Here is a 23856-nt window from a genome sequence, read left to right on the forward strand (position 1 = left end):
CATTCCCACAATTGTTTTGTTAAATGAACTTAAAAGAAATATTGCTTTTAACAAAGAACCTACCCTCTAAGCCTTGACACCATCTTTGGGCAATTAAAGTTGCAGGTCTGAGGATTTTGATGAGATGCTCCTTTTCAGCTGAGGACTGCTTCAGCTCAGGGTTGCGCAATAAACCTTGAGACATGCTAAGACCTTCTTTATCTTCATCATCTTTTACCTGTATCTGGCCCGGTTTTGGATGTTATTGTATGGGATTTTAGCAAAGCTTTTATAAGAAGTGGTGATTCAGGGTGCAGTCTCTAGGTGGGTATAAAATTGGCACAAACGCAGGAACAAAAGGGTAATGGTGAAGGGAACTTTTTCAGAATGATATGGTCAGGTCAGGGAGCATGCACTGGTACAGCGTGTTCTGCACCACACGACAAAACAGCTCAGGATCCTGGTTGGCAACCCCCCAAGCAGACACGTGGTCTAGTTCCCCAAGGAAATCACTCATTGCAGTTGGAGCATACACTGAAACAATAGACAAAGCACCCAGAGTGTGCCTTAATCTGAGTCAGCTAATCCCTGAGTATGACTGCCATCAGAGCGATCAGACCAATAAAAGGTGTATCCACCTACAGGGATCTGACCAGTTCCAGGTCTGCACACTTCAGAGAGTGCCACCGCTGAAATGTTAAGTTTACAAAGCTTCTCCAACAACAGGGGAAGATGATTTTTATGCCGGAGAGATAAGACGTTCCACACGCCTACCCGGTTGGGCTGCCTCAAATTGTGCCCCAAGTGCTGCCATGCAGCAGGTGACGCCTCAGCACCACACCAGTTCTGATCCCTAGACCTGACGCCATTGGCTCTCCAGCATTTTTGACCCTTCTGGGGACGAAGCTCCTGAGGGTTTTCCCCCATCCCCTTCATAATACGAGATGCCTTCCTATGGGCAGCTGCAGCAGACCTACTCCCGTGGAGAGCAGAAAGGAGTCCTGTCTGTCGTTTTGGAGCTGTGTGAAGTTTTACGGTGGCCAGAGTGGCAATCCTGCCACCGACCCCCCAGATTTCCTTGCAAGTTAGAGACCAGAATATAATCAATAAGCTGGTGACATTTGCAGAAGATAGTGTGGAAGGGCAGTTAATGTAGAATCAGAATATTTGTTACAGAGAGGGACTTGGATAACATAGAGGCTTAGGCAGATTTGTGGTTGATGAAATTTAATTTAAGTAAATGTAAGGTGTTAACACATAGGTTGTTGAAATGTTAAATTTAAAGTACACAATTGATGGGTCTAAAACTTGAAAGAACACATTATGAGATGGATCTAGGAGTCATAATGGACTTACCACTATCTATATCCAGGCAGTGTGCAGAAGTGATCAATAACTAATAAATGTTTATGTTATATACCATGATGTGTGGTGTATGTGTTAAGGGAGGTTATGCTTAATTTTATATAATGCACTAGTGAGACCTCACCTGGAGTACTGTATTCAGTTTTGGTCTCCATATACAAAAACGATGTGGTATTAGCAGAAAAGGTTCAGAGAAGAGCTACTATGCTGATTCCAGGACTATGAGTTATGAGGAGAGACTGAACCTTTTCACTTAAAGCAAACAGAGATTAAGAGGACATATGCTCAGAGTGTTTAAATTTATGAAAAATATTAGTACAGTGGATTTAGCCTGTTACATTAAAATGGGTTCAACAAAAATATGGGGACACAGTAGTTGAGGACAGATTTCACACAAATTACATCTTGCCTGAAGAAGGGGCCTGAGTTGCCTCGAAAGCTTGCATATTGTAATCTTTTTTGTTAACCAATAAAAGCTGTCATTTTGCTTGACTTCTCACTACACAAAAGTTAGAAAGTTTTTCTTTGCTTAAAAAACCATAGACACATACATGGAGTAAATGACCAAGTATTACGGTGCAGAGTAGGACTTTAAGTACCTTCAAATCCAGACTTGGAAGTTATTTTGGACAATCTAGGTGAATACAATGGGTGAGTTTCTGTGGGTGAATGGCTTGTTCTTGCCACAATTTTTCTAATAAGTAATTATATCATCAAGGACAATCTGATTTATCTTAAAATGTGCACATTCTGGTGTGGTGGCATCCTCCTGGACATGAACATCAACTTCTCAAATTAAAACCACATCAGGATGTTCCTAGTACTACCGTAACTGTTTTTTTACTTTACAAATTATTACAATGCCAAATTATGTCATTAATATGAAATACGGTTTTGTTTCGCCTTTCGATATGTTCAGTCATTTCATATCTCATTTCCTCAGTTAAAAGAAACTAAGTATCAGTTACTCGAAAGAAAATACTCAAGTTCAAAGTTCTGAACTTGTTCTGCAAGTTGAGCTAGGACTTGTACCCAAAAAGATTAACACATTTTATAGAACAGCTGGGCAGTTTTCTTTGAGTTAACTTTATTTTTCATTTAGAGTTATTATAATATGTCCATACCTAATGGTGTACTAGAAGGTGATCCGAGGTTCCTCCAGCTTAGCAAGACTAGGAGGTGAGCTATGAATGTGACATGGGCCAGTGCATTTAAACATTTTTTAGTGTGGGTGTTTCATCTGGAGACAGTTCCACAAAGAGAAGTTAGTGGATAAGGGTCTGTTGAGGATTCAAAAGCCTCTAATAGATCAGGAATAATGAATATAAAAATGTAATTAAAGTAATGCAAAAGCATATAGTCAAAAAAGAGACTGGTGTTTGGTTATACCTCTCATAGGTAGTATCTTTTTTGGGCTTTGAGCTTAGTTTGAGCTTGATAGAGTTCTTTATGATGCACACCTTAAACTTATATTAGTTCATGCCTGATAAAAAGAATTTAGGAAGAGTGTATCCCTTGAAGAATGTCTTAATGGCATAGGAATAAGTGATTATGTAACTTTTGATGTGATTTTTTTAGATGATTTATTCTCTCTTGATAACAATGACTGTATAGTTGTTAAAGGTGTGGATTATGAATTTCTAAAGCTTGTGAGGTTTATGCTTTGTCCTTCCCAGTCCTCCAGAAACATTTACTGTTATTTTCTTTTGTACATTTTTTCATATATTTGTCTTGTATCCAGTGACTGCAGTTTTAAAATAATTTGAATTTAGTATATTTTGTTTGCCACTCTCTTTACTAGGTTTGTTCCAGACCTTGAAGACATTGTAAACTTTGAAGAGCTAGTGAAGGAGGAAGGCCTGTCTGAGGAGACACAAAAAGCATCCAGGTATGACAGCATCAGATAGGATACATCTTTAAATACTTTTACAGAATATTTTCCATATACAGTGGAACCTCGGTTCACGACCATAATTCGTTCCAAAATTTTGGTCGTGAACCGAAGTAATTTCCCCCATAGGATTGTATGTAAATACAATTAATCCGTTCCAGACCATACGAACTGTATGTAAATATTTTTTTTTTTTTAAGTTTGTAAGCACAAATATAGTTAATTAAACCATAGAATGCACAGCGTAATAGTAAACTAAATGTAAAAACATTGAATAACACCGAGAAAACCTTGAACAACAGAGAAAACTAACACTGCAATAGTTCGTGCACTTTTTTTTTTAATGAATTTTAAGCACAGGAAAAAAAATGAACATTTGAAAAAATATATAATTTAATAAACCACCAAGAAAAGTAACATTGCAACAATGCACGCTACGAACCGATCGCTGTAAACAGAAGTGAAAACAAAATCAAGCCCAGTGGATTCTTTAACTGCCTTCCTATCTATGCTATGCGTCCAGCCCCCTCTCTCTCGCGCTGCCTGTGTGTGTGTGTGTGCGTCTTTCTCTCGCGCTGCCTGTGTGTGTGCGGTGTGTGTGTGCGTCTGTCTCTCTCTGCGCTGCCTTTGTGTGTGCTTGGCTCTGTCTCTCACGCTGCCTGTGTGTGTGCTCTCTCTCTCTCTCTCTCTCTCTCACTGCCTGTGTGTGTGTGTGTGTCGCGCTAACTGCACAGGAAATGCACAGGGAGAGACTGAACATATACAAACCGAAAGGGAAACTGGCTTGTTTGTATACCGAGTGTGTGGTTGTGAACCGAGGCAAAAGTTTGGCGAACTTTTTGGTCGTAAACTGATTTGTACATGTATCGAGACGTTCATGAACCGAGGTTCCACTGCATTTGAATGGCATTGTTTTAAACCAATAAACATCAATAAAAATATGGAGACACATTTGTTGTATCAACTGTTTAATTTCTTTCATTATGATTTTATTGTGATGTAATGTCAAAAGAGTGGACTGTTCTCTTGTTTGCTGTAAATGAAGAGAATTAAAAATACACTGTGGGAAACACACAAGAATGGCATATAAGCTCAGGAAATCTCAACAGTAGCTTAGTTATAGTGAATGAATTGTAAAAGCTTTCCAATCTTGAGGAAGTGACCAAAAATGGAAAATTTTCTTTCCCAACAAAACTTATTCTTCTTGACACAAAATGCTGTCCTCTGTGCAAAACTAGCGCCTTAGTACAGTACACCCCCAAAATTTGCGGGGGTTACGTTCCTAGAGCACCTGCAAATTGTGAAAAACTGCAACTTTTGGATGTGATTAAAAAATGCGTTTTAAATGACTATTTTTATAGTTTAAACCCTAAATACAGTATGCCCCCAAAGTACTTTAATTTAGTTGCAAACTCAGCTTAATACATTAATACATTACCTAAAAAATTACCTTAATACATTACCTAAAAACAGAATGTAAAGGTAAACCCGTATACTGTACAGTACTGTACTGCTATGTCTCCCGCGGTGCTAGAATGTAAAATACCGATGTTACCGCAAGATGTACTGTAATTCATGCAAGCATGTTTTCCTTGGTATGTGCTGTCGTTTTCTTTGTTATAACTAGAGTAAATACATAATAATTTCATTTAATTAAAGTACAATAAAATGTACGGGTACTCACCAATGATGAATGATGATGATGAAGTAGTTGTGCAGTACAATGCAGAGGATTTAAAGCTTTTCGGGTGGCGCCTCTTCTTCAGGCGCTTCAGGAGGAGTCGTATCTTTTGATAGGTCTTCTTCTGGTGTGGTTTCATGCTGGCTTTTCTTTATAGGTTTCAGGAACATTGTGATGGGAAGTTGCTACATCATCTCATGTAGCGAACTGCTGGTACAATTTCCATGCTTTCTCACGGATGATGTTACCGTCCAAGGGGATGTTCTTCTTCCTGCAGTCGGTGATCCACAATGCCAAGGCAGATTCCATCCTGACAATATTTTCATTCCTTACGGTCGTTACGTTTTTGGCACTAGCACAGAAACTTACAGATACGGTACTGCAGATCACTGCTTCATTCTTCTTTATGTAGCGTGCGGTGCTTTCATTAATGCCATAGTGGAGCGCTACTGCAGCATAACTTTTTATTTCCCGGAGCAAATCCAGTAGTTCTGGAGTGTTTTAAACCTTCTGGCACTTAGGCTCAGTGCCAGAAGCCTTAGAAGGTGCAGGGCGTTTCGGCAACATCTTGTGCATTTAAGAATAACAAAATGAATACAATAACAAAGTGGAAAACACGAGGACATTCAGTTAGAGACACGTCACAGGGCAGCAGTCAATCAGCATCAAGTAGAAATGACATTCAGCTAGAGACACGTCACAGGGCAGCAGTTAATCAGCATCAAGTAGAAATGAATAACGCTCTCGGATTGGCTACTTTCACCATCCCCAACCACGTTTCCCTCTGTGGTGGTAAACCCACTCACCTGGAGATGCGTCACAGGGCAGCAATCAATCAGCAGCAAGGAGAAATGAATAACACTCTAGGATTGGCCACTTTCACCATCCCAAACCGCATTTCCCTCAGCGGTTGTTTCCCGTTCTCTCTACAGCACAGTATTGCCACGAAAAAAACCATAAAAAATCGCAGAGGATATTTGTGCTTTCCGGTAACAATTAATAGTTAGGTTCTAAGGAAAGTTTCCTTCTGCGGTAGTAAACCCACTCTCCGGTAGATGCGTCACAGGGCAGCAATCAATCAGCAGCAAGGAGAAATGAATAACGCTCATGGATTGGCCACTTTCACCATCCCAAACCGCATTTCCCTCAGCGGTTGCTTCCCGTTCTCTCTACAGCACAGTATTGCCACGAAAAAAGCCATAAAAAATTGCAGAGGATATTTGCGCTTTCCGCTAACAATTAATAGTTAGGTTCTAAGGAAAGGTTCCCTCTGCGGTGGTAAACCTACTCACCAGTAGATGCGTCACAGGGCAGCAATCAATCAGCAGCAAGGAGAAATGAATAACGCTCTCAGATTGGCCACTTTCACCATCCCAGACCACATTTCCCTCAACGGTTGCTTCCCGTTCTCTCTACAGCTCAGTATTGCCACGAAAAAAGCCATAAAAAATTGTGGAGGATATTTGCGCTTTCCGCTAACAATTAATAGTTAGGTTCTAAGGAAAAATCAGTGAACGACTGAGTCCGCGAACCATGAACCGCGACTTTACGGGGGGTCTACTGTAGTTTGAAATCAATGACCGAGCAGGAAAGTCATCCTCTGATTTCTAACATGAAAACTAAAAATGGCCAGTTAGAGTAAAATCAGTTTAATTTGTTACTAACTTACTTACGTGGCTTTAATTCACCTATTATAGCTTATAAATGCATATTTATTGGCTGCTATTGTCCCTGAATCCTGCAAAAAAACATTTTTTAAAAACTTTAATTAGTCCATAAGCTGACTCTAGGGGGCAGGTAGCCCATCTGACATTGGGGACCTCTAGGTCTCTAGTTAATAGGTGGTTATAGGGGTTCGATAAAGGCTAGGGTGAATTCTCCCACACTGCCAGGTAGCAGCATGGGTGCAATCCTGTGTCTTAATAGGAGTAAAGAAAGGTCAAAGACACCAAGCATGCTTGGCCATTTAAGTGTATAGTAGGACTCAGAAGGTGCTCGTGAGGGATATTTCTGACCCCAGACGTTCTGAGGATTGTCCCAGAACTAACTCCAACCAGGAGCTTAAAGCCAACCCTTGAATGTGGAGTCAGAAGATGAGGGAAACACTCAGTAAAAGAAAGTGTTAGAGAAGAGTTTGAGGTTAGTGAGAGAAGGGAGGGAAAAAATTGGTTTTATTTGGTGATTGTGGCACAATACTTTGTTAGTGGGCAATTGGTTAAGGCATCACAGTTTATAGGCAGGTAAGACTTTGATACCATATGTTCACCCTTTTGGTTACCCCTTGTGTGTGTGTGTTCTTTTTATAATAAGCACCCTTGTCATTTTGGGTTTGGAAAGCACTTCCCTCTCTCACTTTTATTCTGTGTGTATATATTAAATATTAACTTATGTTTACTACCCCTTCAAATTAATTTTCTGTTGTTGTGACTGTTCTTACAGTTGATACTCTTTTTATTCTCATTTTATCTGTCAATAGTTTCTGTATTTTCTGTATCACTGGCCTCCTGCTTGGCTTTGTCCCCACTAGTATTGTGCCTGCAATTTTCATTGAATTATCAGCAAACCTTAGGATTTTACCCTGGAAATCTTTTTTTTTTGTGCTAATTCTGCATACAGTGGAACCTCTGTTCATGAACGTCTCGGTACACGTACAACTCGGTTTACGACCAAAACGTTCGCCAAACTTTTGCCTCGGTTCACGACCACACACTCGGTATACGAACAAGCCAGTTTCCCGTGCTGCTGAGAGAGAGAGAGAGAGAGAGAGAGAGAGAGAGAGAGAGAGCCTGCGCATGCAGCTGAGAGGAGACGGGGGAGGGGGGCTCGTGTGCTGCTGAGAGAGAGAGAGAGCGCGAGAGTGCGCGTGCAGCTGAGCAAGGAGCCTGGGTGTTTGTGTCAGTGTTATTCAATGTTTTTACATTAGTTTACTATTGCACTGTGCATTCTATGGTGTAATTAACTATATTTGTGCTTAAAAATCTTTAAAAAAAATATATTTACATACAGTTTGTATGGTCTGGAACGGATTAATTGTATTTATATACAATCCTATGGGGGAAATTGCTTCGGTTCACGACCAAATCGGTTTACGACCAGAGGTTTGGAACGAATTATGGTCGTGAACCGAGGTTCCACTGTACGTCCATTTGTCATTTACTGTTTAAGTAATGCTCTCTAGTGAGAGAAAAAAAAATCACCAGAGTAATTTTTTGTCATGTATAGAACCTGTTGAACTGTGTGTGTTGTGTTGTTCTGGTAGTATGATGCCCACTTTGCCAGTTATGATTACAGACTTGGCAGTCACGATCCTAATGATGCATCAGATGCAGAATTGATACTTTGTACATTCCTTCTCAGCATTTGGAGTGTGGGTTAGGGTTAACACAGTAGTGTGTGTGTTCATGGGTTTTGAAAGCAATTTTACTTGCTTTCTGCCCCCCCAAAAAAAACCTTTTTAATGAGTTTTGTGTTTCTTGATTGCAAAATTACCTGTAAAACAAATTTTAGTGTTGTTTTCACAAAACTTTATGCAAAACGAAACTTGTCTGTTCCACTCAATAAACTAGTCACTTTAGTGGGTCATCTGTTCACCCTCATTCTTTGACTCCATTTACAACATGATTTTTCGGCTCCAGCTTCTAAAACAATTCAAAAATAATAGAATAATTTGAAAAAATGGGGGTTGACAAAAATCGTTCATTGACCATTTTTTAGTTCAGTGATTCTCATTTATTTCTCTCTGATTTAAAAGTATGTACAGTATCTGTATCCTGACCAGTTTGTCTAGTTCAGGGTCTGTCCTCTCAGCACTGGGTACAAGATGCAAGCCAATTCTGAAATTTGTGACAGTCCATGGTGAAGCATATTCATAATCATATCCAAGTTACCTCACATGGGACAAATTCAAATTCACCATTCAACCTGTGTTGCATTTGTTGGAATGTGAGGCGACACTCGGGAATAAAAGTGAAAACTACACACATGCTGTTCTCAGCCAAGGATTCAAAATAAAAGACCTGAAACTGTGAAGAAGTAGCACTAACCACTGTGTTTACCTGGTTTAGAGGCATCTATCATGTTAAAGAAAATAAAGAGAAACCCAGACTGTACATTCAAAATTCTATAACTGCACATCATACAGTACATATCATTATATATATATACAAATGTTGAATCATTTGTTTGTGTTTTGTCTCCTTCTCCAAATAAACAGAAAGTTTCATTTGTAAATATTACTTTGTACATTACTATTAGTCCAACTTAATGTGTGACATTAAAGGTGTTTTCGTTTTGTTAGTTTAATTCAGTTTTTCTCTTTGCATTTTATAGGCATTTCTTTAAATTTTGCTCCTTTGGATAAATATGTTAATTGCTGATTTTTGTGCTTTAGCATTCTAGATTCTGTTCTGAGTGACCTGACTAGCAATTCTGCAGAAGGGACGGAGTACTTCAAAATGCTAGTTGATGTGTTTGCACCAGAGTTCCGCAGTCCAAAAAACATGCACCTCCGCAATTTCTACATGATTGTTCCTCCATTGGTAAGAATGCATTCAGGGGGGTGTATGTGAAAAGGTTGTCAAGGTTTCAAATTATTGGTTTTGTCCACCTATTGCCATTTATATTTATTTTTTTATATTCTGGATGTTTTACTTCACAAATCTGATACTTAAGAAACATTTTAAACAGCATATTTTCATTGTTCTTTTCAAAGCATTCAGTGAGCTAAAGTAGCCAGGCAATAGTTTTGTATTTATAATAGTGTCTCAGTTCAGTGAGTGTTTGAAAAAACAGTCAACCTGGGATCCTACTGGTGTACTGTAATTAATTTTATTTTTTATTACAGTGTATTTATTGATAGATTTATTATGTATTATCAGTTAATGTTTGTTTTATGTAGTGCGATCCATCACATGTACCATCACAAGGAGCTTTACAGTATCAAATACACTAAGTGATTAGAACAGAGAACACAGGAATATAACAGATAAAAGCAAATATGAGTTAGAACCCCAAAATTCCTACAATTGTTTAAAAAAAAAAACATCTTTGTTATAAAACTTACAATCCCTTTTTAGTAATCTTCAAAATGCTGTCTTTAAGATGCAATACACTTGTCCCAGCACATCTCCCATTTCTGTTAATATTTCCTTTTTTTATATTGAATTTATTAAAAGCAATTAACATTCCTTACAAACAAGTAAAACCCAACAAAACTAAATTCACTTCAACCCCCACCCAAAAGAAAGAAAGGAAAGCCAACAGTCAGAGTAAAACTTTAAGAGTAGAAAAGAGTGAGGAGACTCTTTTTTTTCCCCCAATATAGAAGGTTATTCTAAAATGTAACTCATTAGATCCTGCCAGGTTTTAAAAAGGTTTTGAACAGATCCAGTGAGATTTTGATTTTTTTCCATTTTCAAATAGTATATAATATCGGTTACCCACTGACTTAAAAAAGGTGGGCTAGGATTCTACCAGTTAAGCAAGGTAAGTCTAGATGCTAGTAGTGTGGTAAAGACAATTAGTTTGTTTGTCTTTCTCCACTTTATTATATGGGGGGCTGTGATGCAGCAACCACATTGTTTTTGATTAAAATATTTTGACTGACAATGTGATGTATGCAGGTGCATTGTAATGCTGCTAAATCCAGTTTTGCATGTGACACTTCTCTAGACATTTTTTATACCTCAGCAGTTTTATTCTGATGTCACTAGTTAACAGTTCACAGAGAATGAACTCTTTATGAATAACTGTCAGTGTCAAAAAACAGAATCTTTACTTTCCATTGAAAATCCACCATGAAGGAATAAAATCATCAAAGTCACCTGTACGGTTGTAGAATAAATGTCAGAAATATGCATTTGATCAACTCCGCACAATGCCACTCAGTGGACTAAGCTTGTAATTATATGATACCAAGGAACATAATCAAGAAATACACTCAACTCCCAGTACTCTTGACCAATGTTGGGGAATTTTTGGGCCCCACCTCGTAAACAGCTCTAGCAGACACCAGATAGTTATTCTTTTAACCTCCTTAGCATTAGACCTGAACAGTAAAAACAGTGCTGAAAGCGTAGTCCTAAGTATCACTCAGGCAAAAGTATAGACACGTATCACATAAGACCCGCAGATTACTCGGGCTATAAAAGTGTCAACGGCGTTGGTACAGAGTATTGCTCAGGCAATGGTATAGGCATGTCTAGCGTAAGTGTCAGGCCCGAGCGTTACCCTGGCAAAAATGTAGATGTACCTTCTCGTAGCCTCATAATGGTGTCTTGTAAGAAATACGCCTTGTTTCTTACGTCTTGTAAGAAATAGGCAGTGAAATTGAAACAGAGAAACCGAAACTGATTCTGGTGAATCCGAAAATGACTCTTGTGTCATTTGTATATGTGCAGTGTGCTGTTCATGTTGTTGTTATTATTATTATTATTAATGTCATTATTATGCTTTCTGCACTTTTAACTTTGTACTTTTAGCGTTTAGCAAAGTGTACAAATTTTGGCAGAGGTTGGTTCAAGGGTGTGGATTTGTTTACGAGATATACACACACACACACACACCCTGATTTTGAGCTTTGTATATTAGATACAAAAGAGGTGCCTGACAGATTTGATAGATAAAGCAATAGTACAGGATAAATTGATCAGTTGTCCACATTAGTATGGTACTGATAGCAGTATCCTGGTGAATAGCAGAGATTAGACTGATGGCTAAATAAAAGTGTCTGTGTATGAATATCATATCAAAGAAAATCTTGCTAATAGACCTTGTAGCAGATCTCTAAACAGATGAAGTCACAAAACATACAGAGTGTTATTTAGGAATTATGGATCCACAGGTTTATATGTTGTTGTAATGTCTTTCAAAAACACATGTACTATGTAATCTTTGACAGGAGCTGTGCCTTTATTCATATCCTTGCACAATTGTTCTGAACTTCAGCGGTTACTTTTTTTGGGCTGATACAGTGCATCCGGAAAGTATTCACAGCGCATCACTTTTTCCACATTTTGTTATGTTACAGCCTTATTCCAAAATGGATTAAATTCATTTTTTTCCTCAGAATTCTACACACAATACCCCATAATGACAACGTGAAAAAAGTTTGAAGTTTTTGCAAATTTATTAAAAATAAAAAAATTGAGAATGCACATGTACATAAGTATTCACAGCCTTTGCCATAAAGCTCAAAATTGAGCTCAGGTACATCCTGTTTCCCCTGATCATCTTTGAGATGTTTCTGCAGTTTATTTGTAGTCCACCTTTGGTAAATTCAGTTGACTGGACATGATTTGGAAAGGCACACACCTGTCTATATAAGGTCCCACAGTTCATGTCAGAGCACAAACCAAGCATGAAGTCAAAGGATTGTCTCGAGGCACAAATCTGGGGAAGGTTACAGAAAAATTTCTGCTGCTTTGAAGGTCCCAATGAGCACAGTGGCCTCCATCATCCGTAAGTGGAAGAAGTTCGAAACCACCAGGACTCTTCCTAGAGCCGGCCGGCCATCTAAACTGAGCGATCGGGGGAGAAGGGCCTTAGTCAGGGAGGTGACCAAGAACCCGATGGTCACTCTGTCAAAGCTCCAGAGGTCCTCTGTGGAGAGAAGAGAACCTTCCAGAAGGACAACCATCTCTGCAGCAATCCACCAATCGGGCCTGTATGGTAGAGTGGCCAGACGGAAGCCACTCCTTAGTAAAAGACACATGGCAGCCCGCCTGGAGTTTGCCAAAAGGCACCTGAAGGACTCTCAGACCATGAGAAAGAAAATTCTCTGGTCTGATGAGACAAAGATTGAACTCTTTGGTGTGAATGCCAGGCGTCACGTTTGGAGGAAACCAGGCACAGCTCATCACCAGGCCAATACCATCCCTACAGTGAAGCATGGTGGTGGCAGCATGTATTTTCAGCGGCAGGGACTGGGAGACTAGTCGAGATAAAGGGAAAGATGACTGCAGCAATGTACAGAGACATCCTGGATGAAAACCTGCTCCAGAGCGCTCTTGACCTCAGACTGGGGCGACAGTTCATCCTTCAGCAGGACAACGACCCTAAGCACACAGCCCAAGATATCAAAGGAGTGGCTTCAGGACAACTCTGTGAATGTCCTTGAGTGGCCCAGCCAGAGCCCAAACTTGAATCCGATATTGAACATCTCTGGAGAGATCTTAAAATGGCTGTGCACCGACGCTTCCCATCCAACCTGATGGAGCTTGAGAGGTGCTACAAAGAGGAATCGGCGAAACTGGCCAAGGATAGGTGTGCCAAGCTTGTGGCATCATATTCAAAAAGACTTGAGGCTGTAATTGCTGCCAAAGGTGCACAGACAAAGTATTGAGCAAAGGCTGTGAATACTTATGTACATGTGATTCCTCTGTTTTTCTTTTTTTAATAAATTTGCAAAAACCTCAAGTAAACTTTTTTCACGTTGTCATTATGGGGTGTTGTGTGTAGAATTCTGAGGAAAAAAAATGAATTTAATCCATTTTGGAATAAGGCTGTAACATAACAAAATGTGGAAAAAGTGATGTGCTGTGTATACTTTCCGGATGCACTGTAGTTTACTCTTAAGTCAGTGCTTCTTAAACTTTTTTTTATCTTGGGACCCAATTTTGTGACCCACAATTGCTGCAGAGCATCATCTAGGAGATTCCTCCACCTTGTATAATCACCACTGATTGTTGACCTTATTGTTTGTTCTCCTTGGAAAATCACCTATAATCGTTGTCCCTTGCCCCTTGGTAAATTGTTGCTGATCATTGTCCTGGGTTGGCTATTTCCCCCCCAAAATAGGTTGTGACCCATAGTTTACGAAACACTGCTATAAATTAGGGGAACTTTTTTCCTAGTTATCTTAGGTCACATTGCATTGTTGTCAGCATTATTTTTTTTCTCCTTTCAATGTTTGTTTGCTCCATGACCATTGTGGTTTTGATTCTGTGGCGTAATTTACGACAATCCCACTCTGCTTAGATTATCTTAGATTTGCTTGTTCTGATTGGATCAATTATTTTACATCCCATGCACAGCACCTAAATGGATTTACAAGCCAGTATTGTGATTGTGATTTTGTACATTCAGATTATAAAGTACCCATTTCTTTCTAAACCTCCAAGGTAGTTGTGATATCTTGATTTTAGGTAAAACCCAGCCCAGCAATGTAAATACCTACCAGGGTTAGGAGTACGTGTTATACCAGCACTGGAAAAGTAACGAAAAATCCAAATTTTAAAATGGTACGATACCTGCATTTTATTATTTTGGCACTGGAAGTAAATGTTTGCTGTTCTGTCAATCACACCCCCACACCCCCTTCCCTCTACACTCACTATAGCAGTTGTGAAAAAAAACCCTCCAATTCATAGAGTGATGCAGTCTGGCCCTCATGGGGGCTGTCCGATGGGATGCGATGCCTGGAGCTCCAAAACACTAACCAGGACTCAGACTCAAGTTGTTCTATCAGCATAGTTTTGATGGACTGGGTAGTTTTAATGCAAGTCTCACCAGGTTTCTTTACAACTTGACAGCACACAGTTTAAATGTGGATCACAGACTCTTTCTTTCAGTCTTTCAAAGTTGATTTCTCACTATACTGAAATGTTAAACACTGACGTACCTTATTTGTCTATTTTAAGGATTGTTTTTTTTTTTTAATATTATAGCAAATATGTTTTCTTCTCTTTAGACTGTCAACTTTGTAGAGCATTCCATTGGTTGCAAAGAGAAGTTGAATAAGAAAAATAAGGTGGGAGCAGCCTTCACTGATGACGGCTTTGCCATGGGTGAGCTTTCAGTCACATTCTTTCTGCTTTTCTGAAAGATGATTACTTCTAGCTTGTTAGGATTTGTGTTATCAGCTTATAGTTGATACAGTATGTGTTTCTGGTAGTAAATATGTGTTAGTTTATAAAAATATGGACAATTCAATTCACATGAAAATAAAAATCATGAATGCGTTATTTGGACAGTATTGAACATTTTTGGCCTTAAAGTACACTTCATACAGAATCTGTGTACAGTAGCCTTCGGGTAACCACCTCTTTCGGTCATAACCTTTGGGAAGACTTTGCAGGTCTTTTGAAATAAGAACCAATCATCGTGTCACTAGCTCTTCCCTTCAACAGGCTTTGACTGTCCCATTATAGGACCTTCACTTTTTTGTGCTTTAGCCACTCCCAAAGTTCCTTACACCTTATTTTTGGGCTCCTTTTGCTCAAACTGCTTGAAACAGGTTCTCTTTTTGACTATTCATTGTTCATTATAATTTAATCAGATGTCCAGTCCATGTTGATGAAAAGCAGCCCCACAGCTCGTAATGAGCTACCATCACCATGCTTCATCACTGTAGGGTGGGTGTTTTTGGAGGTGTGTGTAGTGTTACTTTGTAACCATACACATCTCTTTGAATTTTGGTCAAAAAAACTGTTTCTTGGTTCATCTAAGAACACAACCTTTTGTCTGTTTTGTTTATTATATAGCTGTCATAATGTAACCTTTGCTTATTCTTAATATGTAAGTACTGTTAGCATTTCTTTGAACGCTTTGTGAAATTTAAAGTGTGAAATTCATTGTCAAACTTGTATTCCCAAATTTGGACTGTATTTCTTACTTTTTTTATTGACTGTCATTGCATAATTAAAAACAACAGTAATGACTATATTTAAAACTCTAACAGTAGATGATGTATCTAAAATGCAAACGGTAATGCATTTTTATATTTCCAGACTCTGCTAAGGTATATTTTGTTTGTTTTTTTTTTGTTTGTTTTTTTGGCTGCAGGTGTTGCTTACATTTTAAAGCTTCTAGATCAGTACCAAGAGTTTGACTCCTTGCACTGGTTCCAGGCTGTTCGTGAGAAGTATTTAAAAGAGAAGAAAGCGGTCGTGAAGGAGCAGAGTGTCCAATCCAGCAATCAGGATGAGAAGCTCTTGCAGACCATGAATTTGACACAAAAGAGACTTGAAAACTACTTGGAGGTACTAACCGTGATTTATGCAATTAAATAAAAAACTTAAAAGTGTAGCACACTTCCAAGAATGAGAGCTGAGAAAATTTAGTATCACAATGAGGGAATATTGTTCATACCAGATGTAAACTTACTAAAAAATTTATAGAGTTCAGAGCAATGTCTTGTCTAAAAAGAAACATTACACTTTAAATTTGTTGTGCATTTATATGGTTGCTGATATCTAGTTGTGTTGCTTCTGGATAGTTTTCGTTGACATAAGAAAATATGTTATATTTTCTTTGTTTATATCAATTTCTGGCTAAAAGAGATTATGCAAGGAAAGTAAGGAAAGAATCCTATTACTTTTCATACAAGGTGTGTTTAATAGTTTGTCTCTGTACACATGAGCACACTTGGAGTATTTCAAGCAACTTAATTTAAAAAAAAAAAACATTAGCAACCGTAAATAGGCCTACAATGAGCAATAGTGTTGTTCTGCCATGTTGTGGGTTGTCACCGTGTCCAGTGTTAGTTTCTGCTTTCTACAAATGCCGCCAGGACAACCTGTCGCCCATAATGCACCTGAACTGGATAAGAAAGATGTTAAATGGAGGGAAAAATGGAGGTTACTCTAGCCATTATTAGTATAACATTTTATAGCTGTGTAGTGGAAAAGTGGCCCTATGATGCTTTTACTTTTATATGTCTTGCCTTTTATAGGCATTTAGCAAATAGGAATTGACAATTTTAGCTTGGAGAACAACATTACCTCTCTGATGCTTAATAGGATTTAATTGTGGGTTTTACGTAGCTACTTTCAGGCCAGTGTTGCAGTACAGGAGTCGACACCACTTCTAGATAGAATTGTAGCTGGTGACTCTTGCTGCCCCCAAAGCTGCAAAAATTGAATAAGTGGTCAACTTGCTTTAATAAATGTAACATTATGTTAAAATATTTATAGCAAACTCAATTTAGTACTCACATTAGGATTTGTCAGATTTTTTTTATAATATCCCCAATACAATTTATTATTATTTCTTTTCAGCATGATTGAAATTATGTTTTCCCTTTGACCTTGTAATATGCTAGGCGTACTTCTGCTCAGGTGTGCGCATGTGCAGCCTGAACTTTTCAGTTCTTTAGGGCTTAAAGGTTTGAGACTTTTAAGCAACCCATTGATGACTTTTTTTCACAGTTAGCATGAACATTTAGCTATTCTGGAGTAATCATTGTCATATGTCACACTGATTAGTGTTACATACAATATAGCACATTGACCATTGAACAAAAATGAGAAATTCAAGAATATTCATTTGCCTTCCCACTTTCAGTGTTGAGTATTTGATGCTGAGATAGCTTTTAATGCTGTCCTTTGGTTATAGTACAGTGTGTCACAGATCCCACATATATCATGTCACATACAGTGAAAGACTCAATACCATTGAACAGACCTTTTCATTGATGTACAGATGTCTATGTCTGGTCACCTGTACTACGTGGCACAGCTGTATGTGCAAGACAGGAAACATATTGCTCATGTGACATCACTACACACCAACATCTCTTGAGACCGCATGTGGATTGTATGGTTGATGAGCAAGAAGACCCTATGGTACAAAATGTAAGTTTTCTCTCAGTTTAATGAGAACCAGAAATTGCTTCAAGGACAGGCATGAAAAATAATTATAGTTTTTGTATTTATGTGTTGTGTATGTATAGTTTTTGAGAGATTCCATAGGTGCAAGAGAGCAAATGTTTCCAAAAAGGGGCCTCCCTTGTGCCAGACAGTTTAACGTTCCAGTGCAATGGGACATGACATCTAAACCTGGTTCAGTGATAGCTGGCAATTTATTCCAGGGTTGTGCATCATAAAATGTCTCGGTTTATGTACTGTAAAATCCAAATATTTAGAAAACAAATCCCTGACATGCAAAATATTTTGTGTTTTATTTTTAGTTGATATCGGTTTAACCAAAGGTTATTAATGATTATAAATATTTCCTTTAAAAAATGTGGAGTATTGTACTCACTGCTCCTCAGGCATTTCCAGCTCCTTTATTACAGAAGCAAAATAATAGCTGTTCATTTTTGGGTATGCAATTTAGGCACAATAATGCCAAAAACCCCTTGGTACATAAGGAGTTAATTATCCTTGATGTGTCTAGAACTTAATTGGAGTCCACCTGTGGCAAACTGAATTGATTAGACGTCATTTAGAAAGGCACTCACCCCTGTATATATAATTTTCCTTGATTTGCCCCTCTGCTTCACAGTTTAAAATTACAAATCAAAGTATTCAGGCGTGATTAAAGTGCACATTGCAGACTTTAACTTAAGAGTATTTCCATACATTTTGATATCGCCATGGAGAAACGACGAACACTTTTTATACATGGTCACCCATTTCAGGGCACCATAATGTTTGTGACATAGCAATGGCAGGTCTATTAAAGCAGTCATATTTAGTACTTTGTTGCATATCCTTTGCATGTAATGACTGTTTGAAGTCTGAGATTCATAGACATCACAAAGGGCTGAGGATCTTCTGCCAAGCCTCTAATTCTGCCATCTTCAGCTCCTGCTTGTTTTGGAGGCTTATCCCCTGAAGTTTTCTCTTCTGCATATGGAAGGCTTGCTCCATTGGATTTAAATCAGGTGACTGGCTTGGCCATTCAAGAATTTTCCAGTTTTTAGCTTTGAAAAACTCCTGTGTTGCCTTAGCAGTATGTTTGAGATAATTACCTTGTTGTAGGATGAAGCAACGTGCAATGAGTTTGGAGGCATTTACTGGAACTTGAGCAGATAAGATGCTTCAATACACCTTAGAATTCTTTGTGCCATTGTAGTTCAATCATTAGTGAAGAGAAGTGTGCCAGTATCTGTGGCAGCCATACATGCCCAAGTTATAACACCCTCACCACCATGTTTAACAGATGAGGTGGTCTGCTGTGGATCTTGGGCAATTCCTTTTTGTCTCCACACTTTGCTCTTCCCATCACTCAGATACAGGTTCATCTTTGTCCCGTATGTCCACAAGATATCCAAACATGATGGTGCAATGAAATGTAGGCACAATGTATAAAAAGTGTTGTCATTTCTACATGCTCTGACTGAAATGCATGCAAATTCCCTTACATTAATCTCTGCAATGTGCACTTTAATCTTGTCTGAATTGTTTGATTTGTAATTTTAAATCAAGGAAAAATATGTGCATATCTTATATATAAACGTCTACACGTGGAAGTGTCTGTGTCTGTCTGGCCTGGAAGTGAGAGGTTGTGTCAGGGTAAGGGCTCAGCCTCCAAGGAAACAGAAAATTAAACGTCTACGCGTGTTTATCTGGAAATGCGAGGCTACTACAGCATGAAGCTCAGAGAGTTGGCAAGGCAGCCCCAAGTTAACGAGTTGGAAGAAGAAAGCGACTCTGTTGTCAAAGTAAAACCGTTGAGAAAAGAGAGAAACTCCTACGCAAGCGAGACAAGCACATCTGCAAAACGGTATCCCTTTTACTTTTCCTCCCGCCGCTAATACACAAGTGAGGCGAGCGCGTCAGCAAAATGAAACCTAGGAGAGAGACACCCAGAGTAGTTCCTTTCAATTACCTGACATCTCTACATTTCAGTTTTTTTTCTGATGATTTCAATAGTTTCTATATATATATATATATATATATATATATATATATATATATATAATATAGAATTAGCTGTTTATATATATATATCACATACGAATATAAAATATATCACAATTTTCTGGTAACTCTGAATTTTGACAATTTTTCCTTATTCAGTCTCAACTAGTTAAATCTGCATCTCATGGACTTTCTTGACCAGTTAACTACAGTATTTTGCCTTTTACTTGTGCTTTATTTATACTACAGTTAGGGTGGGGCAATAAAATGACAAAGATAATTATCACAAAATAACTTTTCTTCAACAGAACATAAGAGATGGTTGATACAACTTTAATAGCACTCATTCCATCCGTGTTTCACAGAGAACATGAAAAGATAGTGATAATGAGAATAGTGCTGTGCCAAACCAGTCATGTTGCTGGAGGAGAGTTACAGCCACTTCAGGTTAGGTTGACGCGCACAACACTGAGTGTAGGAGTAGCAGCAGCAAACATGCTAATTGGGCTACAGCAGCCTTGCACACCAGTACGCCAGGAGTGGGAGCGACATAACAGACAAAATGAGGACAGGAAATATTAATGAAACCTTGAAAAAAATCAGCGTTACCAAAGAAGATCCCAATGGACACAGCTCAAGACTCAAAAGATGAGGACATTGTTGAAAAGAAAGGTCCGAGGAATTTGGTTGTGTGGAGATATTTTGGCTATTTAAAGTCCAACAAGAAGCAGAATAGCATGCACTGCAAATTGTCTCAAAAGCATGTTCTCATGAAGACAGGTAAATACCACTAATCTATTGTGCCATCTGAAGCAGGGCCATCCTTTAGAGCAGTGGTCCCCAACCTTTTTGACAGCAAGGACTATTATCGTTTTTTTCGTGTCTGCCGTTTCTATAGGAGGGTGACAATGAGTTAAATTCCAATGGATGTTTTTTCAAATGTTGACAAGCAATAAGCAAAAGGAATCAATGAAAACCACAGAAAACAAAAACAGCAAAAAAAAAAAAAAGGGTACAAGGAAAGTTCGAAGAAAGAGATTTTTTTTACAATGTTTCTGTTTGGGGATCATTGTGCAAACGTGCACAACTGAGCTGTGACCACAGATCTAACTGCTCTGTGGATGATTCGTTCAAGCATTTCAAGGTCACTTCGTTGTAATGAAAGCATCTGCTGAATGTACTTCGTAGTAACGTGATTTCTATAGACTCGTGTCATATGGGGAAACTGTCGGGACCGTAACAATACTTTGTTGTAATACTCTGTCACCTCGGTCTCTCTCCTCTCTCTGCGCCGCTGCAAAGCCCCGCCCGCCAAGCGTTCTGAAAAGTCTGAGTGAGTCGCCGTTGCTGGCAGTTCTCTCGCGGTCCGGCTGTCAGACGGCTGCGGACCGGTAGTGGGCCGCGGACCGGGGGTTGGGGACCCCTGCTTTAGAGCACACACAATGGAAGACTTTACAGTTCCAGACCCAAGCTAGTGCTGCACTAATGGAGATTTCATGTGTCTGTTTTTTTTTTGCCTTGGAGCATAAGCTGATGACAAACGAATGAATATGTCAATTTTGTTTATGTTCTTCTTAATTTGTGAATTTCCCCTTGGGATTAATAAAGTATCTATCTATCTAGATTTGAAAGCTGCTTGAATTTGTACTGAGGATATATACAGAATGCTTCTTGTCTATTTATTTGTGGGTTTGTTTCCCAACCATGTAGAACAGTTTGGATCTATACAAAGGAAAGGATACAGTATAGAGGTAGATTCCTGAGATTTTATTTTGTATTAATACCTACTTTATTTTGAATTGGCCAAATAATTTATTTTGTGTTCTCATGTTGCCTGAAGAAGGGGCCTGAGTTGCCTCGAAAGCTTGCATATTGTAATCTTTCTAGTTAGCCAATAAAAGGTGTCATTTTGCTTGGCTTTTCTCTACATGTAAAACATGAAAGCTTTAAGATTTTAGTTTTAGATTTAAGATTTTAGAATTTTAGTGTTCACCTGTAAAACATGAAAGCTTTTGACAGGTCAGAATTAAAATTTCAGTTTATTATATATACCTATTTTATTTATTTGAAATACAGTTGTTTAGTGTTTTTGCACTACGTGTCATATTCAACTTCAAATAGAAAATAATATTTAAACCAAAATTAACCTTATGATATCTTCACATATCAAAGGAACCTTTAAGCTTGACAAAGTTATTTGATTTATATTCTGATAATATATTGATATCAACTGGTACAAAAAAAATTATTGTGAACAATTATTTCCATATTGCCCAGCCCTAACTACAGTATTTTGCCATCAATTTGAAGCCTAACACCACCCCTTACAATATTTCTTTAATATAGTAAGTTTGCTTCAGTTTAGAAGTATGATATTTAATTGTGTGTGTATGTATATGTATATATTTATATATGTACAGTTAGGTCCATAAATATTTTGGACAGAGACAACTTTTTTCTAATTTTGGTTCTGTACATTACCACAATGAATTTTAAATGAAACAACTCAGATGCAGTTGAAGTGCAGACTTTCAGCTTTAATTCAGTGGGGTGAACAAAACGATTGTATAAAAATGTGAGGCAACTAAAGCATTTTTTAACACAATCCCTTCATTTCAGGGGCTCAAAAGTAATTGGACAATTGACTCAAAGACTATTTCAAGGGCAGGTGTGGGCAAGTCCGTCGTTATGTCATTATCAATTAAGCAGATCAAAGGCCTGGAGTTGATTTGAGGTGTGGTGCTTGCATGTGGAAGATTTTGCTGTGAACAGACAACATGCGGTCAAAGGAGCTCTCCATGCAGGTGAAAGAAGCCATCTTTAAGCTGCGAAAACAGAAAAAACCAATCCGAGAAATGCTACAATATTACGAGTGGCAAAATCTACAGTTTGGTACATCCTGAGAAAGAAAGCAAGCACTGGTGAACTCAGCAACGCAAAAAGACCTGGACGTCCACGGAAGACAACAGTGGTGGATGATCGCAGAATCATTTCCACGGTGAAGAGAAACGCCTTCACAACAGCCAACCAAGTGAACAACACTCTCCAGGGGGTAGGCATATCGATATCCAAGTCTACCATAAAGAGAAGACTGCATGAAAGTAAATCCAGAGGGTGCACTGCAAGGTACAAGCCACTCATAAGCCTCAAGAATAGAAAGGCTAGATTGGACTTTGCTAAAGAACATCTAAAAAAGCCAGCACAGTTCTGGAAAAACATTCTTTGGACAGATGAAACCAAGATCAACCTCTACCAGAATGATGGCAAGAAAAAAGTATGGAGAAGGCGTGGAACAGCTCATTATCCAAAGCATACCACATCATCTGTAAAACATGGTGGAGGCAATGTGATGGCTTGGGCGTACATGGCTGCCAGTGGCACTGGGACACTAGTGTTTATTGATGATGTGACACAGGACAGAAGCAGCCGAATGAATTCTGAGGTGTTCAGAGACCTACTGTCTGCTCAAATCCAGCTAAATGCAGTCAAATTGATTGGGCGGCGTTTCATGATACAGATGGACAATGACCCAAAACATACAGCCAAAGCAACCCAGGAGTTTATTAAAGCAAAAAAGTGAAAAATTCTTGAATGGCCAAGTCAGTCACCTGATCTTAACCCAATTGAGCATGCATTTCACTTGTTGAAGACTAAACTTCGGACAGAAAGGCCCACAAACAAACAGCAACTGAAAGCCGCTGCAGTAAAGGCCTGGCAGAGCATTAAAAAGGAGGAAACCCAGCATCTGGTGATGTCCATGAGTTCAAGACTTCAGGCTGTCATTGCCAGCAAAGGGTTTTCAACCAAGTATTAGAAATGAACATTTTATTTCCAGTTATTTAATTTGTCCAATTACTTTTGAGCCCCTGAAATGAAGGGATTGTGTTAAAAAAATGCTTTAGTTGCCTTACATGTTTATGCAATCGTTTTGTTCACCCCACTGAATTAAAGCTGAAAGTCTGCACTTCAACTGCATCTGAGTTGTTTCATTTAAAATTCATTGTGGTAATGTACAGAACCAAAATTAGAAAAAAGTTGTCTCTGTCCAAATATTTGACCTAACTGTATATGTGTGAAGTATGCTATGTGAAGTAAGCAGTCTGTTTTTTTTTTTGGTTTTTTTCTTCACTCTCTCTTTCTGTCTTTCTACAGGAGTTTGAGCTGCTTTATTTTTCATTAAGCAGTGCGCGGATTTTCTTCCGGGCAGACAAAACAGCAGCTGAGGAAAACCAGGAGAAAAAAGACAAAGGTGAGGAAAGTGTGAGAGACTTCGTAGAAAGTGATTAATGACTTTTATATGAGAAAAGCTTCAGGTTCCTTGACTTTTATTGGAAAAAAAAATGTTTTGTTGTCTT

The 23856-nt window shown here is 38.5% G+C and overlaps 1 protein-coding gene across 1 annotated transcript in view; it reads left to right on the top strand.

The window, feature by feature from the left end:
- washc4 (WASH complex subunit 4) overlaps positions 1-23856 on the top strand; it is a 122184-nt gene that overhangs the window by 94384 nt on the left and 3944 nt on the right. Inside the window, exons 28-32 of the mRNA XM_028817659.2 lie at positions 3146-3232; positions 9307-9454; positions 14605-14701; positions 15699-15895; positions 23654-23750. Coding sequence (XP_028673492.1) covers positions 3146-3232; positions 9307-9454; positions 14605-14701; positions 15699-15895; positions 23654-23750 — 626 coding nt within the window. The remainder of the gene's footprint in view (positions 1-3145; positions 3233-9306; positions 9455-14604; positions 14702-15698; positions 15896-23653; positions 23751-23856) is intronic.

The sequence above is a fragment of the Erpetoichthys calabaricus genome, chromosome 1 (assembly GCF_900747795.2).
Source record: "Erpetoichthys calabaricus chromosome 1, fErpCal1.3, whole genome shotgun sequence".
In the NCBI taxonomy this organism is placed as follows: Eukaryota; Metazoa; Chordata; class Cladistia; order Polypteriformes; family Polypteridae; genus Erpetoichthys; species Erpetoichthys calabaricus.